General features: G+C 38.6%; 1 protein-coding gene across 1 annotated transcript in view; it reads left to right on the forward strand.

Moving 5' to 3' along the window:
• Positions 1-1,635: 1,635 nt before the first annotated feature.
• The window catches only part of CARNMT1 (carnosine N-methyltransferase 1), a 41,466-nt gene continuing 26,544 nt past the window's right edge, over positions 1,636-16,557 (forward strand). The window contains 4 exon segments of the mRNA XM_043486673.1: positions 1,636-1,955; positions 1,957-2,093; positions 8,643-8,838; positions 9,665-9,828. Coding sequence (XP_043342608.1) covers positions 1,647-1,955; positions 1,957-2,093; positions 8,643-8,838; positions 9,665-9,828 — 806 coding nt within the window. The 5' untranslated portion in view covers positions 1,636-1,646.

The following is a 16,557-nucleotide window of genomic DNA, read 5'->3' on the forward strand; positions in this document are numbered from 1 at the left end:
TATACCCACTGCTTTATCTCTTTATTTATTTATGGCTGCACTGGGTCTTCCTTGCTGCACACAGGCTTTCTCTGGTTGCAGAGAATGGGGGCTACTCTATAGTTGTGGTGTGCAGGCTTCTCATTGCTATGGCTTCTCTAGTTATAGAGCACAGGCTCTAGGCTGCAGGCTTTGAACTTGTGGCTAGCAGGCTCTAGAGGTGTGGGATTCAGTTGCTCCTTGGCATATGGAATGTTCCCTGACCAGGGATTGAACCCATGTCCCCTGCCTTGGCAGATGGGTTCCTATCCACTGCACCACCAGGGAAGTCTCCAAGAAATCGATATATTTATCTGAAAGGGGATATGGGCGGTTAGCGACAGGGTAAAGAAACCACATTTGTAACCTTTGCATTTCCCTTTTTAATTTTGAACCATGTGTTACTGCGTTGCTATTCAAAGAAATAGACTTTAAACTTTATAAAAACATTATATAGAAATGTAGCATTTCTATATGTAATATGTAACATTTCTATATGTTATTAACATAGAATAACCACAGTACTTTTCACTGCCTTTTTTTCAATTACTAAATTATGAAAATTAAGCCACTTCATTTTCAACATGATAATATCTTTTTACCAGAATTTGTGGCCCCAGGGCAAGTTTGTTGTTGTTGAGAATGAAACAGTCTTACCATTATTTTGAAGTGCTTCCCTGATGGTTCAGAGGTAAAGAATCTGCTCGCATTGCAGACGATGCGGGGAGGGGGGTGCGGGGTGGGGGAGGGGGAGATGCTGGTTCTATCCCTGGGAGGTAAGATCCCCTGGAGAAGGAAATGGCAACTAGTTCCAGTATTCTTGCTGGGACAATCCCAGGGACAGAGGAGCCTGGCGGGCTATGTAGTTCATGGGGTCGCAAAGTGGGAGATGCGACTGAGAAGGCACGCACCATTATTATGAAAGACTAATTTCCTCGATGGTAGATTAAATTGAGTGGAATGAGTTATTTTCTAAGAATAACACTAAGTGCAGGTAGGGCAGCCGTTTTGTTCCTGAGTTCACAGAGAAATGGAGAGAAAAGTGAATGAAGAGTTAGTGGTTAACTCTGACCTTGCTATGGGGTACCATTAGTCGTGCACCGCTACGGCTCCTGAGAGCTTTGGCGGTCTTCCAAAGCGCGTGTACTAGATAGGGTCCTGAACTTTTCCTAATCTGCTGCCATGACCAGTCCAGGGTGGGATTAGGACTTTCCTAGGTCCCCAAACACTGGAAAGATGACAGTATCCCTCTCTCTTTATGCAATTAAAAACAGAAATTCACTTAAGAAATTAAAAGTTAAATTAGGGCGAATGAAAGGCCTTCCTTCTAGACTTCCTGAAATAAAAGTGCAGAATAAATTCATCAAAGCTGAACTTTTTTCCTGCATTTTCTTTCCTTTCCAATATGTTAAAAAGTCTGTTCCACCATCCAGAACTCGCAGGCTCTAAAGCCGGAACCACGCGGCTCCCCTAAGTGGCCAGCCCTAACCCACCAGCAATCTCCTTCGCCCCACCCATCTGGCACTTAGCCCCGCCTACTTCACGTGTCGCCGTGACGTCAGCACGCCGTCGCAGAAGCCGGGCATCAAATGAGCGCAGGTGGCTGCGGTCCTTCGTCGGGCTCTCGAATGCGCAGGCGCTGTCGTTCCGGGAGCTCTGAAGACCTGGCGGAGCCCGGCGCGGATGGAGGCCTCAGGGCGGCGGGGGCGGAGCGCGCCGCGAGCGGGGGGCATGTCCGCGGCGGGCGCCGTCTAGAGGAAGGCCGAGCAGCCACCACCACGCTTTCAGTCGCGGCGAGACGCAAGCGAGCCAGGCTGAGGGCCGCGGCGGCGATGCAGCGACGGCGGCGCCCACCGCCGCCGGCCTCTCAGCTGCCGGAGGGCTGCGGGGGAGGCGGCGGCGGCCGCGGGGGAGGCGGCGGGAGCGAGGAGGTGGAAAGTGCAGTTCTCCGCCGGGCGTTTGGGCTCCGCCGCGGCAGTTTCGGCGCCGGCGGCCGCGCGCAGTACGGAGGAAGAGGAGGAGAGGCTCGAGCGCGAGCACTTCTGGAAGATCATAAATGCCTTCCGCTACTACGGGTAAGGAGCCCGTGGCGGACCCCGGCTCAGCCCGTCGGGGCGCCAGCCGCTTGCGGCGGACCCGCCGGACGCCACGCCTCCGGGGCGTCGGAGCCGGGCGGCCTGAGCTGACCTCCGGGCCCCCGAGTCATCTCGCACCACCTTAGCCCCTCCCGGCCCAGCACACCCGCGTGTCTGCCGCGCCGTCTGCTGCTCAGCCTCTTGTCTTCTGACCTCAGGATCAGATTATCCCTCTTGCCTTCCATCCCTCGTTAAAGGTTTGGCTTTGAGGCCCGTGGGGATGACCGGAAAAGTGCTGTAAGAATTTCAGATAGAAGATGTTGATGGTAAAATCGTCCAGTGCTGGGCATGATTTGTTTGTGTTGTCGATGTCCTCCAAACTGAACAGACGGAGAGCCCAAGTTCACCTACACGTGGGATGCTGTAGGACATTTTTTCCCAAACTGTTGCCAGTTCTTGTTGAGGGCAGCATTAAGATCCCCCGGCCCTCCCCGCCCCAGCACCCCCTCCCCCGCGCCCCGGCGCTGTGAGCGCACAGGCACTTTTGTGGTCCCCTACCCCCACCCCCTATTTGGCGCGGGGAACGCACAGGCACTTTTGTGGTGAGCCAGTGAATGATGCCACTCGGTGTCTTTAACTGGTGGGTGAAATTAAGGTCGCAGATAGTCCGGATGTTCTAAAATTTGCAAATTTTCAGGGAGGGAAATGAGAAAACACTGTAGGAGCCGCCTTTATGATCTTCTCTGCAAATATGTATCGATTTCTCACTGGATTGGGCATCGTGGTAGGATTTTTAAACTTCCTAACTTGCACTTTCTTATAAATAAATCTAAAAGTAGCTTAGTCACAAACTTGTAATTACAAGATCTGAAAGGGACTTAAAACAACTGGGTTTTCAGGTAAAGAAAGCACTTTTATTCGTATGACGGATGAGTCCACCGACCACTGTGTTCTGAGTCTGCATTTGGAATCAGATAGATGTGACCTCCTACTCAAGTAAAACTGTTCCCTTAGATGGGCTCCTACTGTGCTTTATGCAAATTTTTTAATATTGCTTGACTGACCTCCTCAAGGGCAGGGACTGATCCTTATTTATTTTTATGTCACCAGTGCCTGGCGTTTTGTTGGAACTCTATTTTTAACGGGACGAGTAGTAGCAAAGAAGTACATTTGTCATTCCCAGATAGTCTGTCAAGTTTGTAACTGATGGTTAGTTTGTTACTATTCTGAATTTCAAAACTTGTTTAATAAAAGCTTTTTTAGACTCTGGTTACATTTGTGACATGAATTTTTGAGGTTGAAAGATCTTGATGAAATAATTTACTAATTAAACCCAGGCATATGAACCATGGACCACATTACTTACGGAGCTCTGAAGGGAATTTGTAGTATCGGGATTTTATTAGTGTCAACAGAGGGAGAAAGGCAGACAACCAGAGAATTGAATTTGTTGTAAGTATTATGTCTGGAAGAACCACACAGGGAGAGGAAGAAGCTGACATTAGGTAGCTCAAAGTGGTAGGTACAGAAAAGTCTGGTATATTTTAATGTTGAAAAATCTAGAAAGAATATTGGGAAATGTCCTGGGACTGTAGTAGACAGCTGATATGTGTGTTTGTATATTAGGCGTAGTATGTATTAGGACTACTTTAGAATTGATATTTGTGATTAAGTATCAGCTGGGCCTTTTTGTGGGGGAGGGCAAGGGATTTTGATCTGAAACTAGGACCCAAGTGTGGTAATACCGAAAAGGACAGTGTGTGTGTGTTCAGGTGTTTGTGATACTGTTTCCTACACTCTTCTCCCTCTTCTGTAGCAGTTCAGTGTGAGATCGAGGAAAATTTCATTTTTTACAGCAATCCTTTTTATTTGTATGTACTCAAAGAAAAAAACGGAAATCCCTTATACTAAAAATAGTATACAGTTAAACATATATTTAGAATTATGGAAAGGATTGTGTTGCAGAAAACACTGAATTATTACTTTCCAACATTTTATAATCTTACAGACCTATACTGCCCAATATAATAGCCACTAATCACATCTGGCTGAATTTAAGCTTAAATTAATTAAAATGTAGTAAGATTTACAGTTCGTCTTTTCAGTCTAGGTAGCCGTATTTCAGGTGCTCAGTAGCCACATGTGGCTATTGGCTGCTGTCTTGGACAGTGCAGATGTAAGCCTTTCCATCACTGTAGTAAGTTCTTAGGGACAGTCCTATTCTAGACTGTTAGCAGGTACATCCAGATATTGGAGAACTGGGTTTTACTGCTCACTGTCTTTTCGTCAGGATATAGGAGATTTAAATAAAGGTCGTGAGGCAAGAAATGTCTTCTGATTAATATTTTCTCTTTCCAGTGGCTTTCATTTTGTACTTTCTACAGATTTTGCTTAGATGACATAGTCTCACTAAGGTAAAATGATTATAGCATTGTACTGAATAGCAAAAAATGTTAGCCTTAAGTTACCACTTTTGTTATAAATGGAGATACCGACTGATATAGGATATGCTACATTTGAAATATCAAAGGTCTGGTCAGAAATGTCCTACTTTTAGAAATAGCAGTTAGGTGGGATCTTAAACACTGAGATGCAGAGCTCATGGGGGAGGAAATGGTAGCCCACTCCAGTGTCCTTGCCTGGAGAATCCCAGGGACGGCGGAGCCTGGTGGGCTGCCGTCTATGGGGTCGCACAGAGTCGGCCGAGACTGATGCGACCTAGCAGCAGCAGCAGCAGCAGGGCTCATTTTTACAGGTGAGGGCATAGGCATGTGAAGAAGTAAGCGACTTGCACAGGATTGTCCAACCAAATTGTGGTAGAGTCTGGCCTGAAATCTAAAAGCATTAACTAAAAATTTACCCTGTATTAGTAAGCAGTGATGCTAGTAAGACAGTTTCAACTTTGGGTATTTAATAAATATTTAAAATGGGTTGAGACACTCTGCTGAATAGCTTTGTTTCCCTGTTTGAAATTCTAGAACAGTTCAACAGGAGCGGAGGAATGGGTCTGTGACTCTTGGCCAGATCTATCATTGGACCCACTCTTACAAAAGGTGACTGAGTCAGAGTTGGGGTCACTGCCTTGTAGAGGGAGCTTGAGGTAGGGATACACTTGAGGAAATATAGCCACTGACCCTACTTTCTCCTCTGAGGTACCCAAGAATGTGGCCTCTTAATGCTGACTCAGTTCAGAACCAAGGAGAGTCTGAAGGTTGTAAAACATTTCTTTAAAACAGGGTTGGCTCTTTTCTTAAAGAGCCAGGCAATGAATATTTTAAACTCTGAGAGCTAGGTGGTCTTTGTTAAAGCTGTAGGCCTGTGTGCTTGTGTGAAAGCAACCGCAGGTAGGATGTGAAGGAATGAGCATAGCTGTGTTCCAGTAGAACTCTTTACAAAAGCAGGCAAGTAGCCAGGAGGTCATAACTTGTCTGCCGCTGTCTTAAGCACATCGGTGATGTAAGCATTTCCAGAAGAGCCAGTTAAATTAGCCCCGGTTAAAAAATCCCACAGACAGAGGAGCCTGGCAGGCTACAGTCTATGGGGGTCACAAAAAGTCAGGCACGACTGAGTGACTTAACATGCTTGCATGCACGAAAGGGTTCTGGTCATCTTGGTCGTGTGAGCTGTGAGTAGAGGCATTTTAGGATGACTCGTTAGTTTCTGACTTGGTGAATGTATATGGTGTACCATTGATCAACAGCAGCCATTTAGGAAGAAGTACACATTTCTTTGGTGGGACATGTGCTAAGTTCAGGTTGGGAATGCTGAGTTTTGAGGTGTGCTCAGAGGGAGATTGTAGGGCATCCAGGGCCAAGGAATTCAAGGAAGGAGTTACTATGAGACTCTTTAACCTGTTGACAGTAAATTATAAATGGTTGCAGCTCTGCTGTTTGCTGACTTTAAGTAGTTCCTTGGTGTCACATTCTACTGATAGCATTGTCAATTGATACAGTTTTTCTGAAAATCAGTTTGTATCAAGAACTTTACATATTCTTACCTTTTCTGATGTGGTAATTCTTTTGGGAATTTGTGGTAATTTTTTTCCCTCTAGAATATAGATAGATTTTGAATACAAAAAGTACATTGTGTAGTCAGGTAAAAGTATCTAGATGCCCAATATTTGGGAAGTAGCTAAGTAAATTTTCGTTGTGTAAGATGGGATGATGAGCAGTCCTTTTAGTCGTTTTTGTCTTATAGTCATTTGAGAACTTTTTTCTGCCCTGGGAAAATTATTTTGATAAGGATGAAGAATTTCAAGTGTTTCTAAAACTTTAATATCCATATGAGTCATTTGATGATCTTGTTAAAAGGCAGATTACATTTCAGTAGGTCTTGCATGGGACGGTGATTCTCCACTTCCAACCACTTCCAAGTAACATGCTGCATTTTTGACTAGAAAGGTATTAGATTACTTTGTCTTAAACAACAGCAATAAAGCAGAAATATGCCAAAGAGTTAGAAGGATTATTCCTCTAGAAGAGGAATTATTAGGAACTTACCCCCCACTGAGTACTTTTACTGCTCTGTATTTTTCATATTTTCACTATGTATACATTAATTTTATAAATTAGATATACCTCCTATATTTGAGCTCTAATGTTTTAGGCACTGGGCTAAGTGTGTAGTATGCATTATTTTGTTATCATTTCGGTGAAGTGTGTTAGGTAGGCAGAGGGATATACTGGTATTTGCCTCATGGAGTTTTATAGTGACTTGGTTTAGTGCCTGACACTTACTAAATCTCAATAAGTCATAGCTTCTATCATTATCATCATTGTTATATATTCCTTGTTCATGTGTATGAGGCAGTTTAGGCACAGAGAAAGGAAGTAACTTGCCAAGAGTCACATAGCGAATAGGTAGCATAACCTGGATTTCAGTCCAGATCTGTTGGACTCCAGAGGTCACTATTAGACTGTCTCCAGGGGTTATTAAAAAAAAAAGAAAAAGCAGCAACAATTGGTGCAACCACTGCCAACTCCAGTTTACATTATCCCTAACCACCCTCAGAATACCACCACACAGTCTTCTAAAAATGTGACTAGGTTTTTGCATAAGTTTTGTCAAGGGTTTCTTCAGAATCTCCTTAGATGGGACTATTCAGAAATTAGACACTGATTTGACATAAGAAGATAAAAATGAGAGAATTATTTGGATGACTAGAGGGATTCACACAACCAAATGAAAAAGAATATTTTTCATTTCCATTTAGTACTGAGTAAATGCCATGAACGTTTAAAAGAAACACATCATGCATTTATGTATTTGTTTATTTGTATATGTAAAATGTAAAGAATGATGTAGTGAACATCTATCACCCAGTTTAAAAAAAGAACAATATCTTATCATTTTCCCCTCAAAGGACGTTTTTCTGAATTTTCATTTCCTTGCTTTGCTTGTAGTTTTTCTACGTATGTTCAGTCCCTACAATATATTGCTTATTTTTATATAAGATGAAATTTGTACATTATGTATTTTTCTGCAACTTGCTTTTTTCCAACAAATATTTTGTTCCTGAGTTTTATCCATTTTATTGTGTGTAGCTGTATTTATTGATTGTATTCCGTTGTACAACTATATTGTATTTTCTTTGTTCAGTCTATTGGAGATGGACTTTCTGGGTTGTTTCCAGATTTTTTTCTTGTTATTTCTTGCAGTGCTGTGATGAGACTTATTCATGTGTCATGTGCCCATTTGCAAGAGTTTCTTGATTTTGTGTCTAAGGTGTGTATGATTGTTAGGTCATAGGGAGTGTGCATATTTTTACTAGGTAATGCTAAATTTTCTGAAGTGGTTGTACTAATTTATGCACCCACCATCAATCAGAATATAAATATTCTAAATCTTCCAAATTTTTACCAATATTTCATATAGTCGTTTAAATTTTGCCCATCTGTCTGACTGATGTAAAATGATATTTCATTGTGAGTGTAATATTTAACTTAGAAATGATGTTCTTTTTAGGTTTTATAAATTGGTTGTCTTCAGAGTGACCTTTAGAGTTATCTGGAAACTGTTGTGAATGTTGTTGTATAAAAAGCTATAGAATTTCAGTTTTTCATTTGTTTACTACTTTTGTGGCATGTAAGATCATTTATAGTATTTTTAAAAAGTTCAACTTGGTTGACTCAATAATTTTAAAACACAGTTTGTGTGTATTCTGATTTTAGAGCAGCATTCTGCTACTTGATGGATAAATCTAAAGCATTCAGCTGTTTTGCTGAAAACCTTTTTTGGAAATTGAAATCATAAAAATAAACTTATTGTGCATTAATCCTCTTTATGTTTGCTTTTTTTCCTCCCTTCTAATTGATGCAGATGTTTTAAACTATTGGTCTTTTGTTTAGTTGCTTACAGAGTTTGTAATACGATGTCAACATAGAAAACTTCATAAGTCAATATCCTTTAAAAAACTGAAAGGTTGTAAATGGCTGGACAGTATACATTTTAGGGAAATAATCTGTACAGGAAGACAACCTTAAAATATTTTAAGATTGGCCTCTGGTGAGAATTCTTTTGCCAATTAAAAAAACACCTTTTATGTTTTAGCACCAGTATGCATGAGCGAGTGCACCGAACAGAAAGACAGTTTCGATCACTCCCAGCTAATCAACAGAAACTACTTCCTCAGTTTCTTCTTCACTTGGACAAGATCCGGAAATGTGTTGATCATAATCAAGAAATACTACTGACCATTGTGAATGATTGCATACATATGTTTGAAAATAAAGAATATGGAGAAGATGTATGTGAAATTTTGTTCTCTTTGTTTTTATTTTAGGATTTAATCTCTATATTTTGAGATCTTTCTGGATTTCGTTTCTGTAATTTTGCACAGCTCATTTGCTCTACTGGGAAAATATTTTCACTTATTATGTTCAGTCCCTTTTATTAGGCTTGATAGCACAGTATAACAGAAACTGGATTTGTTGGCAGATTTTTTTTTCCCCCCTCAACATACTAAGATAATTGTTGGCATTTTGATACACTTTTCACGTAGTGTTCTGACTATTACAGCATGTGGAGTTAGTGACTTACATTTTTTATAAACAATTTTACTAGCTATGTAAAATTAATTCACCTTGATATTTTCAGAATCATATCTATTGATATTCATCTTTTACTTTAAAAAAATTAATTTTTACTTATAACTCTCAAGGGACTGGCAGAAATAGGAGCTCAAGTCCTTCTTGTATCCACAGGGCAGATCCAGTTGGGCCACTTGAGCCTGTCCATGCTGTCCCATGAGTGACCTGAAGGAACTTTCTTCCCTCTCTTACAGTTTGGTCTCCATGGCAGTCCAGTTCCGATCCTCTCCTGAGTACAGGTTGCTTAGTTAGATGGTGGCTTCATGATTAATGGGCCATAATTTATTGAGGGTAGAAGTGAGACCACCAAACTCTTTTCATTTAGGATCTCAAGCTGCACTTGAACTCAGGTTGAGGTGAGAGGCTAGTGATTTACCCTCTAAACCATCTATAAGGGATCGTTATAGCGTGATTATTTAACTGTAACCATATGCAAGAGTGATTACTTTCTGAAAAACTAATTGATTTCTGTTTTTTAAACAGGGGAATGGAAAGATTATGCCAGCATCTACGTTTGACATGGATAAGTTAAAATCCACATTGAAACAGTTTGTGAGAGACTGGAGTGAAACTGGGAAAGCAGAAAGGGATGCCTGCTACCAACCAATCATTAAAGAAATTTTAAAAAATTTCCCAAAAGAGAAATGGTAAATAGTATCTTGCTTTTAACCACTTTCTTGAAGCTATGTAAGCACTGAGTTTCTCTGAGAGAAATTTCACAGCCTTGATTCATTTTCACAGTTGTTGTGTGCCTGTATTTTTTCATGTGTTGGTGTGTGCTGTTAATATGAGAAGTTCTTGGGTGCTTCATCTGTGTGAGATTGCAGTTAATGTTTTGAATAATTATTGTTTTAGCACTGTGGGAAATTATCTAGAAATTAAATAATGGTTAGATGGAATGTTTGTTATCAATGATGTCTATCCTTTTATAATTTATGGCAGAGTGAAAAGCTCTAAACTATTTTAATTTTTCTCTTTATGGCATATGTGTATGCAAATGAGCGATCTATAGCTCAGAGAAGAGATTCTTAACTTTTTTATGCCATGAAAACTTTGAACAGTCTGAAGCCCATATTTTCTTTTTCAGTAAAACATTTCTAAATGAGTAAAGTGACATACATAGGATTGCAAAGAAACCAGTTATTTTGAAATATGGTTATCAAAATGCTTAAGCAAGCTTGTGCTATAACCTGCTTTTTTATCATGTATCACATTTAAGTCTTAAAAGGAGATTTTAATAGATTTTGAAAATACCTGAATACTAATATGTTATTTTGAGAATCTCAATAGCTAATATGAAGTGAAAATATATATAATTTCTGTTGGTGATAAAGTCACGGGTACTTCTAAAGCTACTATTGTTTGTTGGCTGCATTCACAGTTGATAGAAACATCAGTTAAAGGCTAATGAAATTAAAATATAATTTTTTTTTCACCTGCTTGTACGTATAGTGAATTCTTTCCATAGACCTCTTTGGTCCATGGATCCCAGGTTAGGAACCTGACTCAGAGGTTATCTGTTTAAAGAGAACCAATAGATGGAGTTCAGTCTAGGATCTTTGAGGAAAGAAAGCCTCCTTTTCCTCATCTTCCCCTCTTTGTTGATTGACATCTTTAAGTTTAGATGTATCTGTTTCAGAAATTTTAATACATATGCGTATGTCCCTTCTCTTTTTTGCAAACATTTTATTTTGAAATAAGTTCAAAGTTACCCAAGAAGTTGTATGAATTGTATAGAGAGCTCCCGTGTATTTTTCACCTAAATTCACCAATTCTTAGCATTTTACATTTGCTTTTTTATTTCCTTTTCCTACTTCCCTTCATTCTTCCCTCTTTTATGTGTTTATCCACGGCAGTACATATACACAATTATTTAAACTATTTGAGACGTCAGTTTGTATTACATCCTGTTTTTTACTGCTTATTATTTGAGCTTTTTCTTAAGAACAATGATATTCTCTTACATAAACCCAGTGCAGTCACCAGATTGAGGAAATTTAAATTTGAATACTGTCTTCTTATCTATGGTCTATATTTAAACTTCACAAATTATCCTGATAATGTCCTCTGTAATACTTATTTTTCTGTTCAGTCTAGGATCCAGTCAAGGATGTTAGGTTTAATTCTGATGTCTTAGTCTTTAATCTGGAAGAGTTCCTTGGTCTTGTTTTTTTTTAACTTTCATGACATTGACATTTTTGAAGAATATGTGGAAGTAATTTTTTAGAATATTCTTCAGTTTGACATTGTCTTAGGCTTCTTCATGGTTAGGTCTAGATTGTGTGTCCTCTCTCAAAATAATACAGAGTTGATGTTGTATCCTTTTCAGGATATTACCTTCAGAGATATGCAATGTCTGTTAGTTGCTCATTGATTTTAATCAAGATGTTATTTGGTTCTTCCCACTATTTAGTTACTGTTTCTCTTCTTGCAACTAATAAGCAGTTGTTGAGGAGATACTTTGAGACCATGCAGTTAGTATCCTGCTCCTTTGCAAATCCTCTCTCTCCTAAAATTGTCATCCATTGAATCTTGCATGAGCTAACCTTGTTACGATGTTTGTGGAATGGTGATTTTCTAACTCTACAGTTACCAGCATCCTGTTAATATTCTTATCTGTCTATTACAGGGGTGACTCATGGTTCCTATTTATTCAGTAGGTTATAATCCACTACCATTGTTTTTTAAATTTTCTTCTTTAAATTTCCTCAGGTTTGGCCAATAGGATTCCAGTTGGTTGGTGCCTATGTCCTTTTGGCATGGCATGCTTCAATTAGTTTTTGGAGCACTTCCTTACTTTCTGGAATAATAAAGACATTTCAGTTCAATCTTGTATCTTCCCTGCTTAAGTCCTGGAGTGGGTATTTTCCCAAGGACCTGGTTCCTTTTAATGTAGAATGTAGTGTAGAGACCAAGATCTGGCAGTAGGCATGTCATTGTCCCTAAGATGTCATTGCTTATGGATCAGATAGAAATTAAACACACACCCCAAACACAAGAGATCATGAGTTCATATTGGTACTTTCAATTCTAATCCAACCCTGTTGGATTCCTCCTGTAGCTTCCCCCATTCTCTCTGTCTCTCAGTCTCTTCCACAGTGAAAAACCTGACTTCTGACATCAATATATTTGCTTACTCACTCAGTCCTACAATACTTGGGCTTCCCTGGTAGCTCAGATGGTAAAGAATCTGCCTGTAATGTGGGAGACCTGGGTTCGATCCCTGGGTTGGGAAGAAGATCCCTTGGAGAAGGGACTGACTACCCACTCCAGTATTATTGCCTGGAGAAGTCCATGGACAGAGGAACCTGGCAAGCTACAGTCTGTGGGGTCGCAAAGAGTCGAACACGACTGAGCAACTAACACTTTCTTTTTGTACAATACACACAAAAGTTTCAGAATTGTTACCTCCATATTATAGGAAAAACAAAACTACCAAAAGGAGTTCAGGATTTGCCAGGAAGTATTCTCCCCTCTAAGGGTTTTTAATAGAAATATTCTTCACTGTTTACTCAAATTAGCTCCCTTTCAGCCTTCTCACCCTAGGTGTGGTTATATTTTTTTATGTGAAATTTAGTATATTTAGGTTTATTTTTGTTTGCTTTTAGTTTTAGGGTTGTGTGTCCCTGCCTCCTCCCCCATTCCTATTGGTTTTTTAATATTTTGATTTGTGGACTATCATCTTGACAAAACTATATAAAAAAAGTGATATTCAGAAAAAATGTCATTCATTCCTCTGTCTTTTCTTTACCCCACTCTACCGCATAGGAAATCAGTATTATTGATTTTTCATTTATCCTTCTTCTTTGTGTTTTCTGTCTTTTATGGAGGTACGTAGGTATTTTTTCCCCCTCTCTAGGTATCCCGTTCTGTCATACACAAACCGCAGCATAATATATATTTTATTTTGCACTTTAATTTTTTTTCACTTAATGATACATCCTAAATTAGCTGTATATCAGTTCATGGAGATCTTAGTCGATCGTTTTTTTTTTTTTTTAACAGTTTCAGACTACTTCGATCTCCTATACTTGGTTATTTAAGTAAAGAAGTTGGCAGTATCTTGCAATTATAATGCTACAGTTAATAACATTGTGCATGTTTATTTTTGGATTGCTGGAGATGTATCTTTAGTGTAAATTCTTAGATGTGAGATTGCTGCATCTGAAAGGTAGATGTATATTGGTGCAACAAAATACCATAAATTTAATTGCTTAAAACAGCACACATTTATACTATATAGTTTCTGTGTGGGTAGGGATCTGGGCATGGTGTCACTCTGTGTAGGATCTTAAAAGGCTATAAACAAGATATCTGCTGGACTTTGTTCTCATCCAGAGACTTGACTGTAGAAGCATAGACTTGCAAGCTCATGCAGATTGTTGGCAGAATTTGTTTCATGGTGGTTATAGGCCCGGGCTTCTTGCTGACTGAGGGCTAGAAGCTTATCTCAGCTCCTGAAGGTCCCTCACACTCCCTTGGGGGCCTTCACAATTGCTACTTGGACTTCCTCAAGCTAGCAAGAAAGTCTCTAGAGTAAGCAGGCTCTGTTACATTATAAGACTTCATTGAGTGTTTTATAATGTAACACAATCACAGGAGTGACATGTATTGGCCTTGCTCAGTTGGTAAAGAATCTGCCTGCAGTGCAGGAGACCTGGGTTCGATTCCTGGTTTGGGAAGATTCCCCTAGAGAAGGAAATGGCAACCCACTCCAGTATTCTTGCCTGGAGAATTCCATGGACAGGAACCTGGCAGGCCACCGTCCCTAGGGTCGCAAAGAGTCAAGACAGGACTGAGCAACAACACTTTCACTTTTTTCAAATGTAAGTATTTATTTCTGGACTCTCTGTTCTATTCCATTGGTCTATATGTCCTTATGCCAGTACCATACTTATTTTAATTTCTATAACTTTGCAAGTTTTGAAGTCAGGAAGTATGATTTGTACATTTTATTCTTTTTCAAGATTATTTTAGTTCTTTGGGGCTCTTTGCAATTTTATATGAGTTTCAGAATCAGTTTCTCTATTTCTCTGAAAGAGGCTGTTGGAATATTGCCAGGGATTGTGTTGAATATGTAGTTTGTTTCTGGTGGTATTGATATCTTAATAATGAATAATGTTTCCCAGGTGGTGCTAGTGGTAAAGAACCCACCTGCCAATGTAGGAGACGTAATAGGTGTAGGCTTGATCCCTGGGTGGGAAGACCCCTGGAGAAGCGCATGGCAACCCACTCCTTTATTCTTGCCTGGAGAATCCTATGGACAGAGGAACCTGGTGGGTTATAGTCCATAGGGTTGCAAAGAGTTGGACACACCTGAAGTGATTTAGCACTAGCACTAATTCATGAATATAGCATGTCTTTCCATTTATTTAGGTGGTATTTAATATCTTTCAGCCTTGTTTTTTAAGTTTCAGTATACAAGTTTTCAGTGTAGCATCTTCTTGGTTAGATTTAATTCTAAGTTTTTCATTCTTTTTCATGTTATATAAATGGAACTGTTTTCTTCATTTCCTCTTCTGACTGTTCTTTGCCGATGGATAGAAACAGAACTGATTTTTTTTTTAATGTGTTTATTTTTATGTGTTGCAACTTTGCTTAATTTGTTTACTGGCTCTAGTAGCTTTCTTGTTGATTCTTCGGGATTTCCTACATAAAAGATCATCTTGCTTGTGAATGAAGGTAGTTTTTGCCTGTTCCTTTCCCATTTAAATATCTCTGGAAGTACATCCTTATCTAGTTTCTGGTCTTAGAGGAAAAGCTTTCAGTCTTTCACTTTTGAGTGTAATTTTAACTCTAGGTTTTTTATGAATACCCTTTTTTGATATTGAGAAATTTTCCCTATCTTCTATTTCCTGAGAGTTTTTGTCATGAAAGGATGTTGCATTTGTCAAATGCCTTTTCTATGTCAAATGAAGTGATCATTTTTTTTCTTTTTCCTATTAATAATTTTCTTTTATTCTTTAAGGCTACCTTTGTTTACTCTAATAAGTGCTACAAGTTATTTTGTTAATTTTTATCAGTGGTCCTACATTAAATATTCTACAACTGTTAAAATCATAATCTAGTCTCATTTCCTTATTTTTCATACTTTTTATAAATAAATGTTTTCAGTTTAGGGAACTTTTATAAAGATTCTAGTTGGTATACTCAATGTATGTACTATCTATAAAATAATAGATCATATATTTTACTAGCCTTTGTAAACATAAAGTCCAAGTATTTCTCAATATTCAAAATATCTTTGTTTATGAAAAGTAGATTGTGAGATAAGACTCTTTACAGTTGGAATATACCAAAGTTTGGGTATTTTTGGAAGGCTGAATGCCAAATGCATATGTCAGCATAATTTCTAGCACTTTAAATATGATTTCATTCATACTTAGTGATCACTGAATCATGTATATTACCATAGTATCCTGTCAGCATAACAGTGTTAGCTATAGTAAAAGGGGATCTCACGGTTAAAGGCACTTCATGAACCAGCACAAGTATTATTTTACTGTTATTTACCTGTTAGTAGTAGTATTTTTATTACTGTTGACAGATAAAATGTAGACTGGTGAGAAAAGAATGAATTAACTTTAATGTTTCTAACAGGTTATTTTAATGTAAAAGAATAATTTAAAAATGTTTTAAATAGGTATTTTACAGGATTCAAAATTTTAAAGGTTTCAAAGGATATAAAGTCTCCTCCCCAGTTACCCATTTCCCTTCTCTGATAGTAATCAATATTATAAAAGTAGGCAGGGATGTATGAATTTTAAATCAAGTGCATCAAAATATCAAACTTTTTTTTGTCATTCTGGTACCCAATGGAAAATTTACATATTTCTTCCTCTGTCATTTGTTTTGCGTGTTTAATTTAGATTGGTTTCCTTAGAGCATATAAGATGAGTTTTTCAAAAATCCTTAAAAATAAGCTTAACAAAACATAGCAAAGTCTTTATCCGTATTAAAGCCATAACTTTGCCACAAAAGGTAAACTCTAAGTCCTGAAAAAGGGACATGATTGTAGCGCTTCAGAATTCAGGTAAATTCTGCTCAAGTTTGGGTCTCAGATAAAATTTTTAGGATTCTGTTTGTGCCACAGCAAACACCTGTGAATTTGCTATTGTTAAACTCAGGCTGAATATCAGGAATGTTTATGTCAGCTAGCCTTTTGATTGTGTTCTTTTCTTTTTGAAATTTCAATAAAGGCCTTTTCTAACAGATCTGTTTGCAAAACATAATATACTTAAATATGCATAAATTAAATATTCTTGTGGTCATTAAAATACTTTTTTCCTGTGTAAGCATATTTGTCTTATCAGTTTGTCCAATTTGTTCCTGTTGAGAATTTTTAAATGTCTAAGTTTACAAGTATAAGCAGCTTT

Source organism: Cervus canadensis, chromosome 14 (genome assembly GCF_019320065.1).
Source record: "Cervus canadensis isolate Bull #8, Minnesota chromosome 14, ASM1932006v1, whole genome shotgun sequence".
Lineage (NCBI taxonomy): Eukaryota > Metazoa > Chordata > Mammalia > Artiodactyla > Cervidae > Cervus > Cervus canadensis.